Raw genomic sequence first — 21,470 nt, forward strand, 5'->3', positions numbered from 1 at the left:
TTTCTTGACTACTCATATTTGGTACTATATTTGTATTAGATATGTACGTGCCTAGTCGTTCTGTAGCAAAGTCTCGTTTAAAATAGCTTTTCACTGACACTGCGCATTTTTCCCGGCTTCCGACTGCCCTTCTTCGGTACAATCAATTCATTTTCCTTACCGCCGCTGAAAATCGTTCCGAATTTCCGGCTCCAGGAAGCCCTACGATTTCCAGCTCCTTCAGAGGTGCCGAACGGTCGACTAATGTCCACTGACGGGCGATCTTCTCGAGACGAAATTGAAATGTTATCGCTAATTCCAATTCTGTGAAAAGAATATACCGGGTTCCTGTCCGAAATATTCAAAGTCTCTTCTTCGCACTCTGTCAAAATAGGAGTGCTAATTTTGCTGCTGGAGGCTCTGGCTGATTGAGATGGTTGAGCAAGAACATGCTCCAACAATTTCTTTTGAAATGTTTCCGCTCGGTCTTCCAGCTCTCTCATTTCTCTCTTGCGGCACTCTAACAACTCCGTTAGTGAAGCCAATTCTGTGCTGACCTTTGCTTTCTCGTGTCTCAGTGACTCAATCTCATTTTGTAAATTAGACTTATCAACTTTATAATATCGTTCGATCTTCTCAGACGATTCTAGTATATCTGAATGCATTTTGGGAAGCAGCGGTATTGCTTGTACGGTAGACGAGACAATGTGAAGGTCTTTCAGCACCTGGTCAAGCTTTTCTTGTGCCATCACCTCTGTCTCCAAAATTGAGTCGCCTCGTATAACAAGAGTAGACTGAAGTTCCTCAATAGCTGAGAACACTTTCGAACTATCTGTTTTAGTCGATGAAATATATGATTCAATCTGGGCTGAGAAGGCTGACTCCATATTCGAAACAATTTGATCTGAGCGCTTATCGATTGTCGTCAAAACAGATTGCTGCGTCTGTAAATTTTGTTCTTTCAGACTAGCAACAAGATCATTCAATTGATCTAGCGACATTTCTGTAGTCTTTTTGCCATTCTTTGTCTCAAGTTGGAACTCTTCGAATATATTACGAAGAGTAGGCAAGGTGCTGTCAATTTGATTTAAGGTAGTCCGGCTGCTCTCCGAATGGCTGCGAACTTCTTCAACTCTTTTAATAATATCTTGTAATCTGTCATCAGGATTGGAAATGGCTCCTCTTAAATTCTCTAAGGCTGCTATTATTCGAGTTTCACTTTCGTTTGACTTTCTCTCGACTGCTTGTACTTGCTGATTCTCGTGGAGCTGCTTGATCGTGACGACAATGTCGGTCAACGAACTCATGATATCTGTTTGGGTGGAGTGAACGACGGATTCTAAATCAGATGCGTGTCTAGATGTCTCTGAGCTTTGAGCTAATTTGTACTGGACAAGTTTCTGAAGTGAGGAAGATTGTTCTTGCAAGATAGCTTTGACATCAGTTAGTTTTATGTTCAGATCTTTAACCACTGAATGTTCTGCTTCAATTCGTGATTGTACGAAATTTAACTGATCGCCATATGTTTGATTTCGAAGACTTTCGTCAATCTGTTTTAGGTGTTCAGAGACGTTAATTTTGTCAACAGAATACTCCAGGTTTTGAAGTTTTGTTGCTGCCGTCTGTGCACTTGAATGATTCTCGCTAGCCAAGCGAACTAGCTTATCCAGCGTGGAAGTTAGATCTGGAGGCAGGAAAGGATTGACGATGGTATCAGTAGAATTTTTGGACATTGTTTGAACAATATTGGTGAACTGCTTGTTCAGCATTGTTTCAGTGTTGTAAACTTTGTCCTTAAGAGTGACCAAGTCCACTGCATTATCTTTTGATCTTCTGAGCAAACTCTCTACTTCCTTTTCAGCTTTTCGGATAGTGTAGTCCGATGACCTTGTAGTTTCATCGATCTCCAAGATCTGGTCGTGCAACTTATTGATAAGATGGATCAAATCGGTTTCGTATGAATTTGCTGGCTTGAGTATCGAGCGAACTGGAGAGATCTGTGACTGTTTAGACCGAGCCGGAGAGGACGTCAAAAATGGGCTATTTCGAACTGGCGATGCAGGTAAACCCGTGGATTCGGCCATCGGAAGTGGAGGAGGTCGTCGTTCTGGATCTGATGAATCCCACCTAACGAAATATTAGTCGAGCTTCAAAAATCACATATAGAAAGGAAAGTTATACATTTTGCCTAGATTAGCAGACGTATGCAGAGAAATGGTTGAATTTGAATGTTTTAGTGGCGATGAAGATTTACTCGACATGGAGCCTTCTTGATTGTGGTCCAAGAATGTTGGAACACTCGACAAAAAAATAAATGAAACTGAATCAGTAAGAATATACAGCTCAAACAAATTATACAAAGCTTCAAATATTTGAATGAAAAATGCGAAAGGAATTCGGAAAAGAGTGAAAATCATGGACGCAGAGGAAGTATAATTGAGACTTCACTGATTAGAGGTAGTATTTGTTGACAACTCGACTCAAATTCACGTGAACTAGTTTCCAGGACAACAACACCATTTGAGTTTAATGACAGGAAAATAAAGTTAATAACTGAAGCCCGCAAACTTTAATCTGGATATGACTTAACAGTCACAAATGTAGGGTTACAGCTGCGTGCTGCATAGCCCTAGAAACTGAATTTCGAGGTCGCAAATGAGATCTTCGAAATTCCTAAACTGAGCTTGTGAATCTTATTTGTGTAAGATCCTGTTTTCATCCTTACTGTTTTCATTAAAAAAAATCAGCAGAAATGGGTTCCAAGTTCTTGAAGCAAGGCAAAGTTGGTATGTTTATTTTGTGTACAAAGTTGTGTGTTTCAAGCTGGGCTGCTTGCGCATGATTTTGATAAGATTTCCTCTTGATTTGGATGATTGTCTAACATAGATGCTTGGTAGCCATTGTCACTCGCGGTCGTTATGCTGGTAAGAAAGTTGTGATCATCAAACCCCAGGATAATGGCAGCAAGTCTGTTGGTTTTGCTCATGCCATTGTTGCTGGTGTCGAGCGTTATCCTCAGAAAGTCACGAAGAGCATGGGCTCCAAGAAAGTTGAGAAGCGCTCAAAGGTCAAACCTTTCATCAAAGTTGTCAACTACAACCATTTAATGCCTACTCGATATACTCTGGACTTGGATTCTATCAAAGACACTGTCACTGCCGATACCTTTTCTGAGGTTTCCCAGCGGGAGGACGCGAAGAAGGTTATTAAGAAGGCATTTGAAGAACGATACAAGGTTTGTCTTTATACCTACAAATGAGATTGAAGGATTAAATGTTAACGAAAAATTCGCAGAGCGGCCGAAACAAGTGGTTCTTTACCAAGCTACAGTTCTAATTTTGAGACCGTGGGAAGGAGTTTTTTTCTTGTAAACATCGAAATTTGGGACCGGTTTATGCGAATGCAGTAAAAGTATTTTCATAGTTCATCTAATGTATTGTATTGAATCATTGTCATTAAGATTGCGTGCATATTTACAGAAGGTGAGATTCAACTCAGAGCAGAGAAACCTGTAGGGAAAATAAAATTACATAAATAAAACCAATGACCATTATTCTATATCCTCGCTAAATTTGTCTTCCGTCTCATTATCAGGCGTATCTTTAAGAGCAACACCAACAATATGTTTTTCTCGTTCCGGAACATATGGCATAGAGCCCTTTGCGCTTCGCATGCGCATGTTGTCTTGCTTTCGCTTTCGGCTATCGATTTCGATTCTTTTGATGTCTTCTGCCTTTTTGATTGAAGAGGGAAGATGCCTGTGCCTGCTAATACGACGAATTTCAGGCAGGCTTTTGTATTTCTGTTTGAGCGCCTCATCGTATTCCAGTTTTGTCCGCTGTCGAGCGGACTTAACTCCACTACGTGCTGCTGCGTTTGTGCGCCAAACTCGAATGTTTCCCTCGTCAGAACCAGACAAAATATACTGCGAATCCATAGTGAACTTAACAGAAAATAACCGCTGCATACGTTTTGTGTGATATACATCTCTAGATTGGCCATGCCGAACGTTATAGATCCGTAACGTACGGTCGTAGGAGCCTGTGACAAGTTCCTGGCCAGTCGGAGAAAAATCAACATCCATGACGGCCATGACATGGCCCTTCAGAACATTCAAAGATTTCTTAAGGTTCCGCATATCATACATGTAAGCGTTGTGATCTTCATTTGCTGTGGCAAAGACATAGGCTTCCATAGGGTTCCAGCTGATAGCGTTTGATCGCATACTGGTAATTAATTTTTGAACCGGTGAATTGGAACGAATATCGTATAATATCAAGGATCTATCACTTCCTGTAGTAGCAAGAATCGACTGTTCGGACTGATTGAACTTGACAGTATTCGCATTGTCGGCACCCCATGACAGATCTACAGTAGGCTTCGACCGATTTAAGTCCCAGAGCTCGACTTTGGCTGAAGAGGTTGCGAATATAGATTGCGACCGATGCTGATCGATTCCTGTAAACCCGCTCGATCCGAGAAAAGTTTTCACCGGTGAAGTATCGTTCGGATTACTAACATCCCAGTACTTGACGGTACTATCCATTCCGCAAGAGAGTAAATTTCCGTCCAGGGAAACTGCAAGGTCATTTACGATTCCCCGGTGAGCAGAAAACGAGGCAACTTGCTCGCGTGATGACAGATCCCAATACTTGATTACACCGTCTCCGCTACCGCTCGCAATTATATTAACTTGACGAATGTTCTTCGCTAGACAGTATACGCCGTCAACATGGCCATGGCCCAATTGACCGACGAACGGGGTTGCAAAAACTCGCTCCTGCAGATCACATCAGACAAATGGCTAGCATTAGAGTATATATACACGAACATACCAATTTAGTGGCATTCAAAGCTCTTGTGTATTCTCTGGCACGCTGGAACGGGTGCAATTCTGGATCAAGATTGCGGGGCGTCCTCGACACTTCTGTGCTTCTAGCCGGCAAATATGTATCGGATGAACGACTAAGTGCCTTGACTTTCTAAACCGAGTACACCGTTAATATCGTCAGCAATTTTTAACTCGGTAATGCTCACCATTTTGTAAACTTTTACAACTTAATGCTCAAACACTGATCGTTAGAAATGATAGGGACCAAAAAATTTATTAGTTGGGACATAACTAAAGTAGTTAAAGAAACTGGCAAGCTATACAACTACGTATTTTTTGGGATGTATGATTGACACAATTAATATAGATTAAAATTCAATTAGCACCATATTTATCAATGAACTGCTCAAAATTTCCAAAAAAACCAAAACACCAAAGCGCCAAAATTACTCAAAGCTTAGGATCATGAAGCACTGCTCCATCTGGACTGGCTTGAATTGTCACGTTCATACCCAACCAATCCTGTAGCGCCCGAAAACTGCGGGCGAAGCACTACACCCCCCATTAATAACGTGAAAGTCTTCATGATATCTTTGAATTGATCTAATTCGATAGGAACTTCCGAAAACCGCGCATCTTCATATTCTGCAACAAATTTCCGCACAATTTCGTCATCGAGACTCATGTACTCTTGCAGGAAAAATACATAGTCCCGAACCGACATATTCGGTTTTCTCTTCAGCATCGGACTGACTCCGCATGCCTTACCTTCTAGTAAGCTTAAACTTTTGATGATCACTTCCACGTAGGGAACATGCGGGAAATTGCGACCCTCATTCCACGGCGGGGGCATGCCAGCATGCTCAACCGTGTTAACAGGGAGTAACTTTGCGCGGATCTTTTCGCATCGTTGTAACTCGGATTCGATTGCGTTTGCACAGCTAGGCGGCAACTCATGGCGACCGGGAACAAAGCGCTTTGGAATATCAGCCATCAGTAACCTTACTTGATATAGCCTGCTTAGCGCAAGCAAACCCGAAATCCCGCCTGTCACTAAATAAGTAGCTATTACTATTATTTCATTATATTCCTGGTCTTTTCGGCGGGCCTGTGAGATCAAATCGGCCGGAGTGACAATAACAAAGCCACCTGTGAAGAAGATGAAGAGAAACAAACTTGCTCGGTACAAAAACTGCGATATCCGATCGGAAAATAATCCTTGCGATGCAGCCATATCTTTCTGTTATCTCTATTCTCGTGACTCCAGAACAATATTATATTTCTTCGACCGCTCGAATTTGCATATAATTATTTGCAAACTGGCTGCTAACTGATATCTGTACACTAATATCAATCACGTGACACAGTACTATAAAAGTTCAAACCATTAATTAGATGAGAATCAGAGTAAACGAAGTTTAATAGGATTATAACATGCTTAAACTCATTCACGTAGAATTAGAACGGCAATATCATATGAATAATTCGAATGATCTGTCTCTGAACATGCTGAGAATGCCACACACGCCTTAAAAATGTAAGCTAATGGCCGGTAAGAGGATTTGGCAGCGTACATCCGAAGAAGATAAATATTCCGAGATTATCTCAGACGAATTGAATGAAATCTTGCGGATGGATCTTGCGACAATAGCGGCCGCTGTGTAAGTCAAATGATTAAGATCAGAAATTTGTGTACAGAGACTGACAGTTAGCCTATAGAGCCGGTGCGGTAGGCAGTAGAGTCGCCTTTCATCCATGTAAGAGTAGAATGAGAGCAAGGATGAGAAAATTATTTGTCTAACTGCGAGGTAGTCGATACAATTCGAACATTACAACAAACATCTCTCGTTACAGGCTATCGTCTTCCGTTTGCTCAATACTGGCGAGGACTTCCAGCGGCGGTAGCGTTCACGACGCCGGCGTTTACAATTTACCTAGTCGCCTATCGCCAGGCCAAAAAGGAGTTAGGCCCCTACTTAGGTGGAACTGATACAGTCAGTAACTATGTTGTCTCTGGAGCAATTGCGGAGTTGGCATCATCAGTTCTTTGGACGCCTATGGAGGTGGTCAAGGGAAACATGCAACTGAAGAGCAACAGCGACGGAAAAGCTGGTGGTACTTTACACATGATGCGTCAGATGTACCAGAAGCAAGGACTCAAGGGATTTTTTCGAGGCTACTGGATGGTATTCAATTCGTATTGAAATGAGTTCGTGAGACAATGCTAATATGCGCAGGGTTTAGTAGTTTTCACTCCTCATTCGATCGTCTGGTGGACTTGTTATGTGAGCATACCAAGAAGTTGAGACGATTGCTTAGGAGAGACATTAACAATGGCAGGAAAAGCTGAAAATATACCTACACAATTCGAATATAGTTTCAAGTATAGACAAAGGAGACTCCTTGACCGATCTAACATCGTCACAGTACGCGATTGCTTCTGGCATTTCAGGCATTGCCGCAGGAACCGTGTCTAACTTCTTTGACGTGCTTAAGACCAGACAACAACTAGCAGTTGCCGACGAAGTTTCAGCAATTCGGCCGGATGATAAGTTAGGATTATGGAAAGTGGCCCGAAACTTAGTTTCCGAGGAAGGATTATACCGAGCTCTGTTCAAGGGTCTGCATGTCCGGTTGATGTATTCCCTGCCGAGCGGTGTTTTGAGTATGGTTATTGTGGAGATGCTGAAGCCCGACCAGCCTGCTTCCACATTAAGCTGATGACTCTTTTATAGTTGTCATTCCAACAATAAATTGCCACCATTTCATTTGCAGTTTGTAATATATTGTTATATCTATTTCCGCTCGTTCTTTCTTAACCTCTGCTGTTCCTGTCTTCTCTGTCTGCTCTACCAATACTCCTTTGTATGCCCAGAGTTCGCAGCGCCGCACGTAACTTTAAATAACCCTTTTCCGCTATAATTTCGGCCTGAACTGAATATATCGTATATATTTAATGAATTCAAGTATGGCTCGATTTTGCGAGAAACAATTAGAACTGGAATGAAGTTTCAGACAGTTAGTAGCGAGCTAATGTGGAATTAATACCGGGCTTGACACATCAAGTTGTATAATTCCTCGGGAAACAGAAGTTAAACTTTGGCTTGCTCTCGTTTAAACAATTATTTTATGGTAGACGTCACCACTGTTGCTGCAGCAGTGTGAGTTGCTTCAAAATATTATATATTATTCTACAAATATTTAATATTGACATTGTGAAAATAGGACTGGAGGAGTTGGAGCTGCGGTCGTGTTTCATCCGCGTAAGTGAATAATTGTAATTGACGTTTGGAAGATATCATACTGATGAGAACTTAGTTGACACCCTTCTGGTTCTTCGGCAGACCGTGAACCACAAGTCGTTAATTCTTCCTTTCCACCATTATTGGCGGGGTGTGACCGTTTCCGCCGGCTTCTCGGCACCTGCGTTTGCAGTTTATATGGTTTCGTATCGACAAGCTAAGCAAGAGTTTGCACCGTATCTGGGGAATGAATTAACTTATCTTCTCAGCGGAGTAATCGCTGAAATCACAAGTGGTGTTTTGTGGACGCCCATGGAAGTAATCAAAGGTCGCATGCAGCTAAAAAGCCAGCCTGAAAGAGTATCAGTCATAAAAGTCTGCAAACAAATATATAAGGAAGAGAAAGTACGGGGATTTTTTCGAGGCTATTGGATGGTATTGTTATAAATTTTGTGCACTGTATGATAGTACAGCTTCTAATATCTCCAGAGTCTGGCTATGTACACGCCCAGTGCAATGGTCTATTGGCACGTCTATGTAAGTTCTTCCATCCTGTCAACGGACATTTTTAATCGATCAGGAAAATCTAAAATCTTTCTTTCGCAAAAAACCTCATCTACCTGGTCGATCTCTGTCTCCAAACCCATCTGTTTCCGGCCCACTCTCTACAGTGCAGTATGCAATTTCGTCTTCACTAGCAACCATCGTATCAGAAATTGTCTCAAATTTTCTCGACGTCATTAAAACCCGTCAGCAGCTTTCAAAAACGGACGAAATCAAACGGATGCGGCCGACAGATCAAACCTCACTACTCCATGTCGCACGCAACTTAATTAAAGAAGCAGGGCTTGTCGGCGCCTTGTTTAAAGGAATGCATATTCGACTACTTTATGCTTTACCGACCGGCGCATTATCCATGGTGATCATGGAAAGTATCAAACCAGATATCGAAGACTCAGATGATTACGGTTTATGATATCATAAATCTCTGTTTAATTGTCCATAGATGTATATTATGATATAAAAATTGAATACTTTTTTACCCGCTCGCTTTGAACTTACTGTGATTGAACTAGCGAGACGATATTCTCCCACGCATTAGCATTCCCGGGCGATAAATAGACAGCAGTCATTGCAGACTTGATGTCGCCAACACTGGCATACTCATCACTCAAATCGTTTGCAGTCACTCGTTCGTCCAGAAGTGCCGTCTGCAACGAAGTCTTCCGGTCTATTTTTTGCCACACTTTATAACTTGATGGCTGCAGAATCGCAGTTTGTAACCATGGACGAATTTCGGGCTTAGCGTGTTTAGCCTGAAACGCCTCCATCGCAGAGAGAAGTTTCTCAATCGAATATCCTGATCCAGAAGTTAGGGTCATCCGTTCGTCAATATTAAATTCTTTAATTTCTGCCTCAATCGCCTCCACAATTTCATTGTTCTCTTCCGCGAGCCCAATCGTACCTAAAAGCAGCATGGTTTGCAAATGCTGCGGATTCGTCTCCACGGTTTTAAACAGCTCATCAGATGCCTGGTCGCGCTCCTCATTTCCAAGCGAATATAAAACCTGACTCAATAATACAACTATGTCTGGGTCTCGGGCTGATACATTATAAGCCAGCTGGAACATCTTCAGCGCATTCATATAATCATTCATATGTGCATACGCGAGTCCGGCAGTCAACACTGCAGACATCCGTCCGGTCACTATTATCGGCTCATCTTCAGATAAATCAATAGCGGTCAGTGAATTCTGCAAACAAGCCTCATAGTTTCCACCCGCACTATATAACCTCGCAAGTTGCGCCTTGACCTCAACAAACGACTTCAAGTCTTCTACTGCTTCGTTCTCTTCATACTTCCGTTCAAGTATCGTGCAGACTTTATTTAGCAATTCGATTCCAGGAGGGCCATTACCCTGTCGCTCAAGCAATAGCGCCTGCAATTCCATAGCCGGAACAAATTCGGGAAGTAGATTAAGCACCTTTTCAAGCGCATAAATGGGTACTTCAATATGTGACATGTAATTATGATTCAAAATTGCCGTGAACGCTGTCATTGCAAATAGCAAATGTGCTAGCTCGTCGTAACCAGTACAGATCGCAAACGAATGCTCAAACAGCTCCCGCGCTTCTTCGTTCTGGCCTACAGCCATTGAAATTATACCTTGTCCAGTCCAAGACCCAACAAAATCAGGGTCAATCGTCTGTACTTTATTAAAACCAGCATGGGCTAGCTCTAAATCTCCATGAATAAGATACATTACGCTCAAATTCATCCAAGACGTCGCATTCATATGATCCAGCAAGATTGATCGGATAAAAGCATGCTGAGCTATAACAGGATATCTATACGCCATAGCTATTCCATAAGCGTTCCAAAACTCAAAATTCTTGGGCTCTAGCCTGATAGCATTTTTAAAACATTCAATTGCTGCCTTACCGTAGGCCGACTCATTTTCTGACCGGCTTAAACTTAAACGCAGCTCGGCCATCGCAATGTTAAACCATCCTACCGATCTGCTTCTTTCGTTATCAAAGGAAACCAATAGAGCATATTTATGTGCCAGTACGTAATACGTCTCAGCTGTCTTCAGCGTATTCTGCAGTTCGACCTTGCCTCCAGCAACAGGATTATTATCAAGTTTATCAACATGTTCGAATACGTCAGTGACTTCGCTGCTGATTTCTTGGAAGCTAAACAGAATTTCAAGCGTATCAATCGGTAGTTCATTCAGATAAGACTGGAGAGTCAAAAAAATCTGTAGACAGTCACCGACGTATTTCCAAACATTGAACAAATTACCTCTATGGACAATCACTCTAGATGCAATTTCGAGCGCTTCTTTGGCATTTTCAATGGCTTGATCATAATAATGTCGCCCGACATTGTGTTTTGAGGATTCCGTAAGCGCTTCACATAAATGCTCCAGGACAACGAGCTGATCTGGCTGATCGTCCAATACAGACCGGAAAGTAGTAATAGCTTCGTCAAAATCCAAAACTTGGCGATGAACCATAGCTAGCAATAAACGAGAATACCAGTTCTTGGAATCCAAAGAACAAGAACGAGCAAATGCTTTCGAAGCCGCAACATAACGACCAGACTCAGCATAAGCTTCGCCTAGACCAGCCCACGAATTGGTATCCTCTTTATCGATACGGAGAGCAGCTTGAAAAGACTGGATAGCCTGAACGATGTTATGAGATTGTAAGTAAGAAACGCCCAAAACTCGATATGGCCAACTCAGTTCACTACCGGGCACGCTTCGCTTTTTCTCGGCTTCAGCAAAACGAGATGCGATAACCTCTACCAGCTCCCAGTCTCGCTCGTTTGCGAATCGCTCCGTCAGTCTCCGAGCAGCAATTTCCTCATTTGCATCAATCTCAAATGCTCTATGAAAACATTTTTCAGCACGATTGCGGTCTTGCTCAATATCATCAAAATAGAGTCCCAGGCTAGTGAACGCGGGAGCGAAATTTGCATTATTCTTGAGACTTGTCATGAAGCAATTATAAGCTGCTGATCTATCAATCCGAAACTCCTGTTTCTCTTCCCACATACTTTTGCCTATCCGCCACCATATCTTAGCCTTCAGATTCTGAGACACTGGGTCTGTTCGAGCTATTTGTTCAAGGCAACTGCTTAGTCCTTTTCGACCAGTTTCAAAATCTCGAAGCAACACTCTACACCATGATGCTTCCATGAGAGCTTGCACATTTGATGGATCGCCCTTTAACACATCCATAAGCATAGCCAAGGCTTCCTCAGTCTGTCCGCGTTCTAAAGAAATTAGAGCCTTACCAATTAACGCTTGCTTGTGATTAGGAATAAAAGATTCGACTTTTTGAAAAGTTTTTAATGCATCAGGATAATGTCGAGGTGCTTCATAATAAATATCTGCATTGGCTAAGGACAGCAGGAGAGCAACCCGGTGATTGACAAAATCCTTCCCTAAGTCTAGCTGAACCCGATTTAAACGTCGAATCCCTGCGAGACATATTTCAACCGTATTTTCAAACTCATTCAAATATAGATAAAACATAGCCAGAATGCGATGAATCAGAATTGAATCCGGCTGCTGATCATAAGCCTCTGTCAAAGCGGAAATAATTTGTGTTACGTTCCATTCTTCTTCCCAAAGATTGATCTCATTCTCATTCTCTTCCAAGATTGCGTTCTTTAACTTAAATGGTGATATGTCAGACTTCAAGTAGGCTTGCAAAGCGAGGGACAGCCCGGATTCAGGAAATCGTTCGACATAATCGCGAATTAATGATTCATCTAAATCTTCCAAGCTCTCTGTGTTCTGCCATTCAATAGTGATTGACCACGCTTCCTCAATAGGGCTTTTAATAACAACCATTCCATTAGCGAGTTCAAGAATCTCTTCAAACAAAGTTGATTTGGATTCTTCTGGCACGACTTGGATTTTATTATGCAAAAACTTTAACAACTTTCCCTCTGTTTCTCTCCGTTGTTCGTCTGAATTCGACCAGTCCAGTAATTTGCGATAGTAACTATCAAGCTAATCTAGTTAACAAATGACTAGTAGCACAGTGGCAGAACGAACCTTAGAAGCTCCCCAGATTTCCGCTTTTGCACTCCTCGAGGCGGCTGTGATATTGACATTAATTTTATTTCGGCTGGAGTTTATCTTCTGTTGGATTCTTGAATTTTCCCAATCTGAAACTGAAGTGGCCAGAGAATCTAGAATGTCTGCGGCAGGAGGTATTCTGCCTTCAAGAAATGCATATACAGGGCCACCGGGGATCATGTATTCTAGGAGATCAAATTTCTAGACAAAATGTGTTGGATTAATCACGTCATCTAAGTTCAAAAGACCTACATTTTTGCTTGAGCCAAATTGATGCACGAACGATTGCATGCGGTTAATTAGTGCAGTGCCCTTATCAAGATCGTCACTATTGAAATTAGTATGTAAACACCGAAATAAAAATTCAAGGCCTCACTTTTCTATATACCCATCCAATAGAGTCATTGCGACCGGTACATATTTGTTCACATTTTTGCTGTTTTCATAAACAGCAAGGAGACCTTGCGATGCTATAGGAGAGCCTGGATTAATTTCCAAAGCACGATAGTAAGCCTGCTCAGCTTCATTATAATGCAACAGTCCTGACTCGCAATATCCCATAAGAATGTATCTATGAGTAATAAGTAATCGTGCAAAGGTCACTCCGGTAGAGACTAGAGCTTACGCGTTGTAAGACGAATCGTCGATTTCTAGCGCCAGTTTGCACTGCGTAAGCGCTTTTAGAAACTGCTTGTGATCAATGGCTTCTTTTGCAGTCGTGAGAAACGTTTTAATAGATGGTCTTTTTGTTTTCGACATCCTTGCTTAAAATTTTGGCAGATCAAAATGGACAGACATTTAGGAAATAATTAAAGGTTGGCCAGAAATGGGACAAGAGTTAGTTAAAATATCGCCGCATGGAATCAAGCTGGTTACACATTTTGAAGAACTTCCAACAAATCCAATTATGAAAATGCAACAGCCATTATGAAAATTCAAATGATCCGGTATGTACGTTACTGCAAATCTTGCAGTGGATTTGTGCAATCAGGATTCCATGTTCCAGCATCTCTAATTAGACGGTTTTATGCAACAGATCCTAAGAAACTTTCTTCTCCGGAGGAAATAGAAAAGTTCATAGACAACACAGCCTGGAATATTCAGCATCTGCTACCCCAAAAAGATGTCTCCGATCTTCCGGAAATCGATAAGATATTTGTGCATGCATTATTACGAAGATCAGGACTTGCATATCCAAAAACCAATGAGGAAGAGAAAACGCTGCAGAATGATCTGAAGAGACAAGTCGTGTTTGTCGACCATATTAAGGAGGTCGACACGACAGGTCTAGAACCGTTGAGTCGGTTAACACCTCCGAGCGAGGAGCTTACTTGGAACGATTTGCAAGATGAACAAGGAGAATGCCAGTTGATCGACCGTGAGCAATTCAAGAGCAAGCTGAATCATGGAATGTTTTACGTTAAAGACGGAGGACGGCCGGAATAAAGACAAAAAACTGGATTAAATGCTATGCAAGATTTGTACAAGATATTATACATAAACTTTTCTGACTTCAAATATACAAAACTAAATGCAAAACTAATACGATTGACGGTACAGCTGAGAACCTTTGCTGCGACCGGCAATGGCAAACCAGCGAGGAAGGCAACTGTACATATGCTCGTCAAATGATTCTTCACGATTGCAAAGACATCGACCAGAATAATAAGACTCATCATCTGTAGGACAGCGGAGCCATGGACTGTGTTTATAACCGATGTCTGCAAAGTGATGGATCCTATCTCGAGGGAGAAATAGCGCAGCTGCAATCGAATGAACTGGTGCATCTCCCTGCACAAGTCAGTAATGGCCAAGCAATCAGAATTTGACCGAAATTTCAAAACTTACCCAGCGTTCGTAGTAAAAACCGCCTTCCTCATCAAGCCAGTCAAAATACTTTAAGTAGGCTTCACTTCTCCAGAAATTTAGATCACCAATCTCGAAATTACTCCAAAAATGGCATTTATTATAGTCGCCCTTCAATCCTCTATGGCCGTCGACGATAAAGTCAATTGCGTTGTTAGAGTCAATATATTGGGGATATTTCTCAGCAAATCTCTGTGTAGCTTCCCATAGGGTAGGTATAGTTTTAGGATATTCAGGCAAGGCCATGACGAATCCATACGCCTTCTTATTGTCTTTCATAAATTTAAACGGGTCACTCGGAAGATTAGCAAAGACAGAACACCGAATCAAGTAGGTACATACTAATTTAAGTCACAGTAGAACTCGATGCTTGGTTCAACACGCCAGTAGAAGTCATATTTCATCATAATTGGATGACGGAAAAAGTACCCTGAGTTATATCGGCACATATGTCTGAGAATTAGCGAAAGAGCAAAAATCGTGTAGACCAGCACCTACCTGTACGTTAGAGAGCCACCATATAGAATTTCATCAGCCTCCATAGCCTCCATGTTTGTGCGGGCCTTCTGGCGGTCAATCATATCAGGCCAGGACCATTCCTCGCGGGGAACAATTCCATATTCAGTGTCGCCAGAGGCCATTCCTGTGGTGAGTCTTATGAACTACGGACAGTTATAGACGAGAAATCAAAAGTAATGCAAAATACTCACATCATCGGTAAACTCTTGATCATTCAGAAATGTCCAAGTATATCGGAAGCGTCGATTGAACCTATCTTCTATCTGGCGCATACTACTCAGAGCATCGTTAATCTCGAAATTTCTATCTAGTCAGCGATTGATTTGCCAAGGGTAAATCCCGTCCCAGATTTTTACCTAACAAGCATGACCAAAGTAGCATTCTGCTTCGGCGGGTCGGGATCGCAATGCATTTTTCTTCGTCGACGTTGTAAAGGCTCGTTAAGCACCTTCTGTTGGAGCTTGAGCTGGTCGGCCTGTTTGACTTTACGCGGGGTGGTCGACCACATCAGTACGCAAATGCCGAGAATTAAGAGCGTGACTGTAATACCCATGATCTTGAGCCGGTTGGGTTTGGACCTCTGCCGTTTATACTTGAGAAATGGACTATCAAAATCCCTCGAGCCATCGAAGTCGTCAAAGGAGTCTGCGAAGGCCATGGCTAGTTAGCAATCAATCAGAAGCATGGGAACGCGTCACGACTGTCAACAAACGCGCATGAAATAGGGCCCAAACAGTCGCGTGAACGAAAGAAGACGGAGTTTCAAATCAAATACTTTATCTAGACGATTTATCTGTATTCGGTCAACTGTCAACACTGATTGGTCTCTCTCAGCCAAAAATAACTATTCAAATCTAAATATTCTTCCTGGCTTTGCCATCACACCTATCACAGATTAGTCACGTGATTTTCTGATCTCTTAGCACACACGCTAAATTTGAGACTAGTGAAACAGCTACTAGCGAGACAATTTAAATAATGACTTACTAAATATATTAAAAGGAGATTTACAGTATGAAGATCATAGTTTGCAGTACATTTTAAGTATGTTTACGAGTCACCTTGCTAAGGTCCAGTGGGCTTCAGAAATTCATTCCCAATCGGCCCGACAAAGGCCTTACCTATAATTCTGTATCTATTTATCCTCAAGTTGAGTCGTAACAGAACTTGTCGACATCTACTCTGTCTTTGGTATGGAGCGAGTAGAAAGGGTCTTTAAGACCGATCCTTCGTTTTCCAGAGCGACGTTTCGCCAGTTTTTTCTCCGTACATTTCGACGTAAGAAGCGGTCTAGTCAGCCTATTCATAGCCTGTTTCTTCCAGAGGAATATGACCTGGTTGATTGTGAAACAAAGGAATGTGAGCGAAAGCACAGTAGCAGTGCTGTGATTGACTTTAATTTGACGTCATTTGTCGAAAAGTCCGCTTTTCCTTCAGATTCCATGGAGCTAGCAGATCAAATTGAAGAGCACCAGAGATGGACATATATGCCTACTTTCAGAGATCATCTTGCTTCGATGATAGCTACTACAGCGACTAGTTCTGGAAATATAATTCGTAGGTATTCATATCTCTAAATTGAGTTTTAGCTGACTGATTAGGACCTCTGCCTTTATCTGGATCTCCACTGTCCTGCCGCAGTTCAGATGCTTACTTGAGCCATAAAAATCCGTTTTCTCGTCCTGTGATTAAAAGTGGCAATCCGAGCCAAATTCGCACTGAGCATGAGCGCGACAGCGACTTCAAAGTATACACATCCAATATCACTGCAGGAGAGCGGCCGGTGTTATCAGCCTCTACACAGTTCGAGTCGTTCCTCTATGACTATTCGCGTGGTGTATTCAATCTTTCCTGCGTACCTCCTCGACCAGACGATTTTCCAAATACCTATTTAAACCCTCTGATTCCAATGAATGAGTCCCGTCGACTTGAAGATGTTGCTCTTTATTCGCCCGCGTTCACTTCTGAAATCTGCCTGTTACTTTCAACGTTGCTCTCTTCAGTCTGTACTCACTTCACAGTCAAATCGGCCTCGATATCAATCATGACTGCTGATATGCAAATTATTAAGTGTGCTGTTGGCTATCGACAACTTAGCAAGATTTGTCGTCATCAATCGTTGGAGACTCATACCTTACTTTCTGTCGATCCCATCGTAATTAGCGATACCACACGGGACTGGCGGTTTCAGACAAATCCCGTTGTTGTGGAATTACAGTTAAAATTTTGGGCATCAGCTCCGATATTTTCGCGCAACGGTCTGCAAATTGGTGCTCTGAGTCTTGGCGACGATACTCCGAATTTGGAGTTTGCGTATGATGATCGGCATCAGCTACAGCGGTTCGCTAACCAAGCGTTACAATACCTCGAATCAGAATTGGCACGCCAAAAATTGGATAAGTATGACTGCTGCAGCGCGCAAGAATCTTATTCAGTTGAAACGAGTGCGAACACATCTGAGTCGCACCCCTTGTCTTTGATAGTGCCTCCGTTATCTCTGAGACGTTACCAGACATCTGGTTATCGTCGAGACCTTGATATAGGGCGGCTGTTCGCTTCATATGCAGAATTTTTCTCTTTGATTGCAGGATTTGAGACTGTTATTATTATCGAGCTACGGAAAATGTCGGTATATGATACCCTTGAACTGGAAATGCAAGAGTGCGAACTAGGTCGAACAAGTATATCGAACACGCAAGTTCCTGATGAAATCATTTATCGGCGGCGGAAACTGAAGCTGAGTATCATCGGGCGGTATGGCACGGAAGACTGGGTCAATTTCACACATTTGAAAAAGGTTGCGCTCCGAGCAATGGAAGTCTTGACCGGTACGCACAACGAGATTCAGACGCAAACCGTAGATTATTCGAATCCAGATTCTTGTGTAATGATCCCTGTTCATCGATATTTTGCTGATTATCCGTCAAGTATGTTCGATTATAGTACAAGCGATGCCTCGTACTCATTGACTTATTCAACTTCATCAAGTCAAGCCCTGTCGGACACTAGCCGCGACAAGTTTACCCAGGATGAGACCGACAACAGGGCGGCTCTAGCGCCAGACAAGCTATTGCGATCCTTGTCACCTTTTTCCAACTGCTCAGACAGATCAACAGATAGTTCAGGACGATATACTGAACCATTCTCTGCACCAGCAACAGGAACTACGGTTGAGACGCCGACGTCCGACTACGGCACAGAGGTTACGGATATGCGCTCTAAACCTGCTGAGATTTTTCCACAGGGAATTGCAACAGATCCTAATGCCTATTTGACGACTATATCTAAAGCATCACTAAACCTCCCATTTTCAGTTCCAACTGCAACGCTTCACAGCAAGTTTTCACCTCTTGAGTTGCTTCCCAGACTTCATACCAATTTTGGTGAGCCGCCAAAGGAATTACCTCGCTGTGCTTCTTTTACTAAGGAACCGCGCTCGAGGGCTGAGCAACTTGGATTCATGAATGCCCAAAATTCTCCAAACTGTGTAGACTCTGACAAAATTGATATCCGTTTCCGACCTATCGGAGAAAAATCTTTGAAAACAGACCAGCTAAATGGTGGAATTATGATCGTCGGATTCTATGGTCATCTGAATCAACATACCTTTTCTGCTGAAACTGCCGTACTTCTTGATCAGCTCCGTATGTCTTTGGAGAAGACAGTTAGTTGGGTTTAGTTTAGTGTATACCATCCTATACGGCAAAATTACAGAATTCTTTCTTGTTCGTTTATAAATAGTAATTAGATAGTAATACAATGGGAATTAACTTTTGATCCGTGCAAGCAAACACATTACAATTTACTGACAGAAAAAGATTTAGTCAACATAGCCAAACAACAAAGGGAGCGGCTAATAATCCAATTCTATATTTTTCCCGGTACTTTCACCTGCTTGCGAGTCAAGATCCCGATAACTAGTCAGATTACGCCCAAATGGGCCCTTTTTAAAAGGTCTTTGTCGAGAATCCTGTCGTTCACGATCTCGATCTCGTTCACGGTCTCGGTCTCGGTCTCGGTCTCGGTCACGATCCCAGTCTCTTCTTCGGTCTTCACGGTGTCTATCGGGTTGATATCGATCGATATTGTGCGATTGACGGTCGCGATCGCGGAACCGCGAATAATCAGATCGATTTTCACGGCGAGGCGACCTTGAACGATCGCGATCTCGAGGCTTATATTCAAACGAATCCCGTCGACGGCCATTCACAGATCCAGATAGGGTGCTAAAAAACCCACTTGGGAACGAAGCGCCGGGTGACGCTCCAAAGGGTGTTGGTGATCCGTACACAAACGGATCTGCCGCACGTATCCTACTCGTCCGACTGTTCGACCAGTTATACGTCGGGGGGACACTCATAGGAATCGCCACGGCCAATCCCCCAAGTAATGAACGAAGCCCATATTTTGATGCCTCGAACGGCTCCCCATCAGTACTCGTGTATTTAGTTGCATCTTCCCGAGGTGGTAAGGGCCTGTCTGGATCAAGAACGTACGAATTCAGCAACTGGCCTTCATTCTCAATCCCTACAACCAACTCGGGATGTTTTTTCTGGATATGCTTGACCACAAATTCGACTCCTCGAAACAGCTTCGCACAACCTTCAACTTTACATCGGTATTTACCCTCAGATTCTTGTGCAATGTGTTGCTCAACTTCCTTTTGAATCATCTGGTCAATAGGCATTCCACCGTATCGCTTGAGATCGTCATCACTAGCTTCAATTAACAACGCAAACCGCGCGTCCCATGAACGAATCCAATTACTACTCGTTGAATCATCCCCAGATGGCGTCGATATCGACCGATGAGAATGACCAGCTTGACATCTTTTCAAAAGACTACCATGTGAGGTGCAACAGCATATACAGTAAAAGCAAAACGAAAACACAACCCTTAGATAAAGCACCAAAAAATCGAGAGTCTGCTTGGAAATGTCTTCTTCCAGCAGTAAACTGCTTTCTTCTACTGCTCCATCTTCAGCCAAATCAGATTCGCCTTTTTCCCCCAAGCTAGCTTTTATCCGGCTGGTAGCAAGAGACTTGGCGTAGTCAGCGATTTTGGTGAGGCCATCATATGCAGTATCATCGAACTCTGCTTCCAAATGCTTGATTAGGCGAGTAGCATTCCTGATATCTTTTTCGACCATACTAGTCGTCGAAAGGACAGCCGGAAGATATTTTCGCTTCATAGGTCTGCTAGGCGAAAAGACACCTACATGCAAAGTATATACATTATGATCATGTTCGTGGTCGTCGAATAGATTCTTACGCGCAGTTGACGGATCGAACTGGATCTGGTATCCTTCTAACTTCTCAATCGCAGAATCAATGTCCACAGTATCTTCAAATATGATCCAACCTAGTCGAGAGTACTTCTTTAAGGGATTGGGATCTGAGAGCGAAAGGTACTTGAAACCTGGAATAGTACGAACAATTTCCAAAATCGAGGAATAACTCACAAAGCTGGCAATTGTCTTGATCACGAGGCATTTTCGTTTGGCATAATAGTCGGACTCGTAGAAATTGGAATCGCTAGTTCCATTCTGGCTAGAATTAGTTTCAGCCGAGATATTGGAAGAGTCAACTGCACTTGTTGCGGGCAGATGAGGATCCGCAGCAGTAGATTCCTCAGCAGATGAGTCAAAGGCGGATTTAATTTCTGTAGTTTGTTTTCTTTCAGCACTAGAATCATTGCTCTGAGTTCGTGCTGGGCGAGTTAGTCAACAACACAAATTGATATTCATATTCTCAGCATAAAAAACTTACGTGCATCAGGATAGCTGGAGTAGCCATCAAACTCGCCAGCGTTTAAATCTGTAAAAAAGTTTTCATAGCACTGCTTCCGATAATCAATAAGAGCAGGTTTTATAAGCTCGCGAAAATCATCTGCATAGCGCTCCTTAAACCATTGATCATCCTTGAATTGCACCACGAAACCTCTTGCAAGTCGCGCGTTCAAATCCGTCCTATATGAATCATATGAGGTCTGCAGCTCAGTGTGAGCATCTGGACCTAGACCATCAAAATGTGGATGGGTTTCTTTATACCATTTCGAGAAGCGCGAGAAGGAAAACAGCTGCGAGACAGCATATGGATCTACATAATCCTGCTGCTGCTGCTGCTGCTGCATATGTCGATTCAGAGGCGGAGAAGAGGCCATCACAAAACTAAAGGGCCCTGCCAAACAAATGTTGACTGGACACTATTCTTTACGATCCGCAAACGGTTGGTAAAAAGTTTGGAGATTTGCAATCAAGATAGCGATGATCGCGAACTGATCTCCACATAGTTGGAGAACTGAGAGCGCTTGCTCTGTCATTAGGAACATATTTGCATGGTAGATTCACGTGATAATAACCGTGACAAAAAAATCTCTTATCATCCAGACGGTCAGCAGATCTACGTCCTCTTCACGTGTTCTCACTTAGTACTA

General features: G+C 42.6%; 11 protein-coding genes across 11 annotated transcripts; 5 read left to right on the forward strand and 6 right to left on the reverse strand.

Annotated features, from left to right (window-relative positions):
* Positions 1 to 77: 77 nt before the first annotated feature.
* Positions 78 to 2,240, reverse strand: V1516DRAFT_628905 (uncharacterized protein; the record flags this gene model as incomplete). Its single annotated transcript, XM_066919866.1, has 3 exons — positions 78 to 1,490; positions 1,686 to 2,106; positions 2,161 to 2,240. 3 exons carry the CDS (start codon positions 2,238 to 2,240, stop codon positions 78 to 80), a joined length of 1,914 nt encoding a protein of 637 aa, XP_066775360.1.
* Positions 2,241 to 2,669: 429 nt separating this feature from the next.
* On the forward strand, positions 2,670 to 3,523 carry V1516DRAFT_713952 (60S ribosomal protein eL27). Its single transcript, XM_066924323.1, has 3 exons — positions 2,670 to 2,765; positions 2,877 to 3,214; positions 3,274 to 3,523. The coding sequence occupies exons 1-3, from the start codon at positions 2,732 to 2,734 to the stop codon at positions 3,313 to 3,315; spliced, it is 414 nt and encodes a 137-aa protein (XP_066775361.1). The 5' UTR covers positions 2,670 to 2,731; the 3' UTR covers positions 3,316 to 3,523.
* A 6-nt stretch (positions 3,524 to 3,529) lies between these two features.
* Positions 3,530 to 5,019, reverse strand: V1516DRAFT_687583 (WD40-repeat-containing domain protein; the record flags this gene model as incomplete). Its single annotated transcript, XM_066923737.1, has 3 exons — positions 3,530 to 4,759; positions 4,815 to 4,961; positions 5,017 to 5,019. The coding sequence occupies 3 exons, from the start codon at positions 5,017 to 5,019 to the stop codon at positions 3,530 to 3,532; spliced, it is 1,380 nt and encodes a 459-aa protein (XP_066775362.1).
* Positions 5,020 to 5,168: 149 nt separating this feature from the next.
* Positions 5,169 to 6,537, reverse strand: V1516DRAFT_681041 (uncharacterized protein). Its single transcript, XM_066923187.1, has 2 exons — positions 6,385 to 6,537; positions 5,169 to 6,338 (listed from the first exon to the last, which is right to left on the reverse strand). Exon 2 carries the CDS (start codon positions 6,042 to 6,044, stop codon positions 5,274 to 5,276), a length of 771 nt encoding a protein of 256 aa, XP_066775363.1. The 5' UTR covers positions 6,045 to 6,338; positions 6,385 to 6,537; the 3' UTR covers positions 5,169 to 5,273.
* On the forward strand, positions 6,423 to 7,585 carry V1516DRAFT_681047 (mitochondrial carrier domain-containing protein). Its single transcript, XM_066923188.1, has 5 exons — positions 6,423 to 6,471; positions 6,530 to 6,567; positions 6,623 to 6,996; positions 7,048 to 7,095; positions 7,151 to 7,585. Exons 1-5 carry the CDS (start codon positions 6,443 to 6,445, stop codon positions 7,529 to 7,531), a joined length of 870 nt encoding a protein of 289 aa, XP_066775364.1. The 5' UTR covers positions 6,423 to 6,442; the 3' UTR covers positions 7,532 to 7,585.
* Positions 7,586 to 7,781: 196 nt separating this feature from the next.
* Positions 7,782 to 9,212, forward strand: V1516DRAFT_681049 (mitochondrial carrier domain-containing protein). The gene is made up of 5 exons (XM_066923189.1): positions 7,782 to 7,971; positions 8,036 to 8,073; positions 8,129 to 8,487; positions 8,542 to 8,589; positions 8,633 to 9,212. Exons 1-5 carry the CDS (start codon positions 7,940 to 7,942, stop codon positions 9,026 to 9,028), a joined length of 873 nt encoding a protein of 290 aa, XP_066775365.1. The 5' UTR covers positions 7,782 to 7,939; the 3' UTR covers positions 9,029 to 9,212.
* V1516DRAFT_656046 (uncharacterized protein) lies at positions 8,928 to 13,468 on the reverse strand. Its single transcript, XM_066920335.1, has 5 exons — positions 13,276 to 13,468; positions 13,027 to 13,221; positions 12,903 to 12,978; positions 12,627 to 12,851; positions 8,928 to 12,581 (listed from the first exon to the last, which is right to left on the reverse strand). The coding sequence occupies exons 1-5, from the start codon at positions 13,407 to 13,409 to the stop codon at positions 9,111 to 9,113; spliced, it is 4,101 nt and encodes a 1,366-aa protein (XP_066775366.1). The 5' UTR covers positions 13,410 to 13,468; the 3' UTR covers positions 8,928 to 9,110.
* A 70-nt stretch (positions 13,469 to 13,538) lies between these two features.
* V1516DRAFT_681057 (uncharacterized protein) lies at positions 13,539 to 14,190 on the forward strand. Its single transcript, XM_066923190.1, has one exon. The coding sequence runs from the start codon at positions 13,578 to 13,580 to the stop codon at positions 14,094 to 14,096; it is 519 nt and encodes a 172-aa protein (XP_066775367.1). The 5' UTR covers positions 13,539 to 13,577; the 3' UTR covers positions 14,097 to 14,190.
* Positions 14,094 to 15,867, reverse strand: V1516DRAFT_681058 (nucleotide-diphospho-sugar transferase). Its single transcript, XM_066923191.1, has 6 exons — positions 15,392 to 15,867; positions 15,227 to 15,338; positions 15,015 to 15,178; positions 14,859 to 14,969; positions 14,499 to 14,811; positions 14,094 to 14,441 (listed from the first exon to the last, which is right to left on the reverse strand). The coding sequence occupies exons 1-6, from the start codon at positions 15,691 to 15,693 to the stop codon at positions 14,190 to 14,192; spliced, it is 1,254 nt and encodes a 417-aa protein (XP_066775368.1). The 5' UTR covers positions 15,694 to 15,867; the 3' UTR covers positions 14,094 to 14,189.
* A 129-nt stretch (positions 15,868 to 15,996) lies between these two features.
* V1516DRAFT_557363 (uncharacterized protein) lies at positions 15,997 to 18,801 on the forward strand. Its single transcript, XM_066919209.1, has 2 exons — positions 15,997 to 16,592; positions 16,637 to 18,801. The coding sequence occupies exons 1-2, from the start codon at positions 16,229 to 16,231 to the stop codon at positions 18,712 to 18,714; spliced, it is 2,442 nt and encodes an 813-aa protein (XP_066775369.1). The 5' UTR covers positions 15,997 to 16,228; the 3' UTR covers positions 18,715 to 18,801.
* V1516DRAFT_705082 (uncharacterized protein) lies at positions 18,491 to 21,134 on the reverse strand (the record flags this gene model as incomplete). The annotated part of the gene is made up of 3 exons (XM_066924147.1): positions 18,491 to 20,580; positions 20,623 to 20,744; positions 20,804 to 21,134. Coding segments are annotated over 3 exons (2,145 nt in total), but the record flags the coding sequence as incomplete, so codon positions are not given.
* Between the last annotated feature and the right edge of the window lie 336 nt (positions 21,135 to 21,470).

Source organism: Lipomyces oligophaga (genome assembly GCF_038497815.1).
Source record: "Lipomyces oligophaga strain CBS 7107 unplaced genomic scaffold V1516scaffold_8, whole genome shotgun sequence".
Taxonomy (NCBI): Eukaryota; Fungi; Ascomycota; class Lipomycetes; order Lipomycetales; family Lipomycetaceae; genus Lipomyces; species [Lipomyces] oligophaga.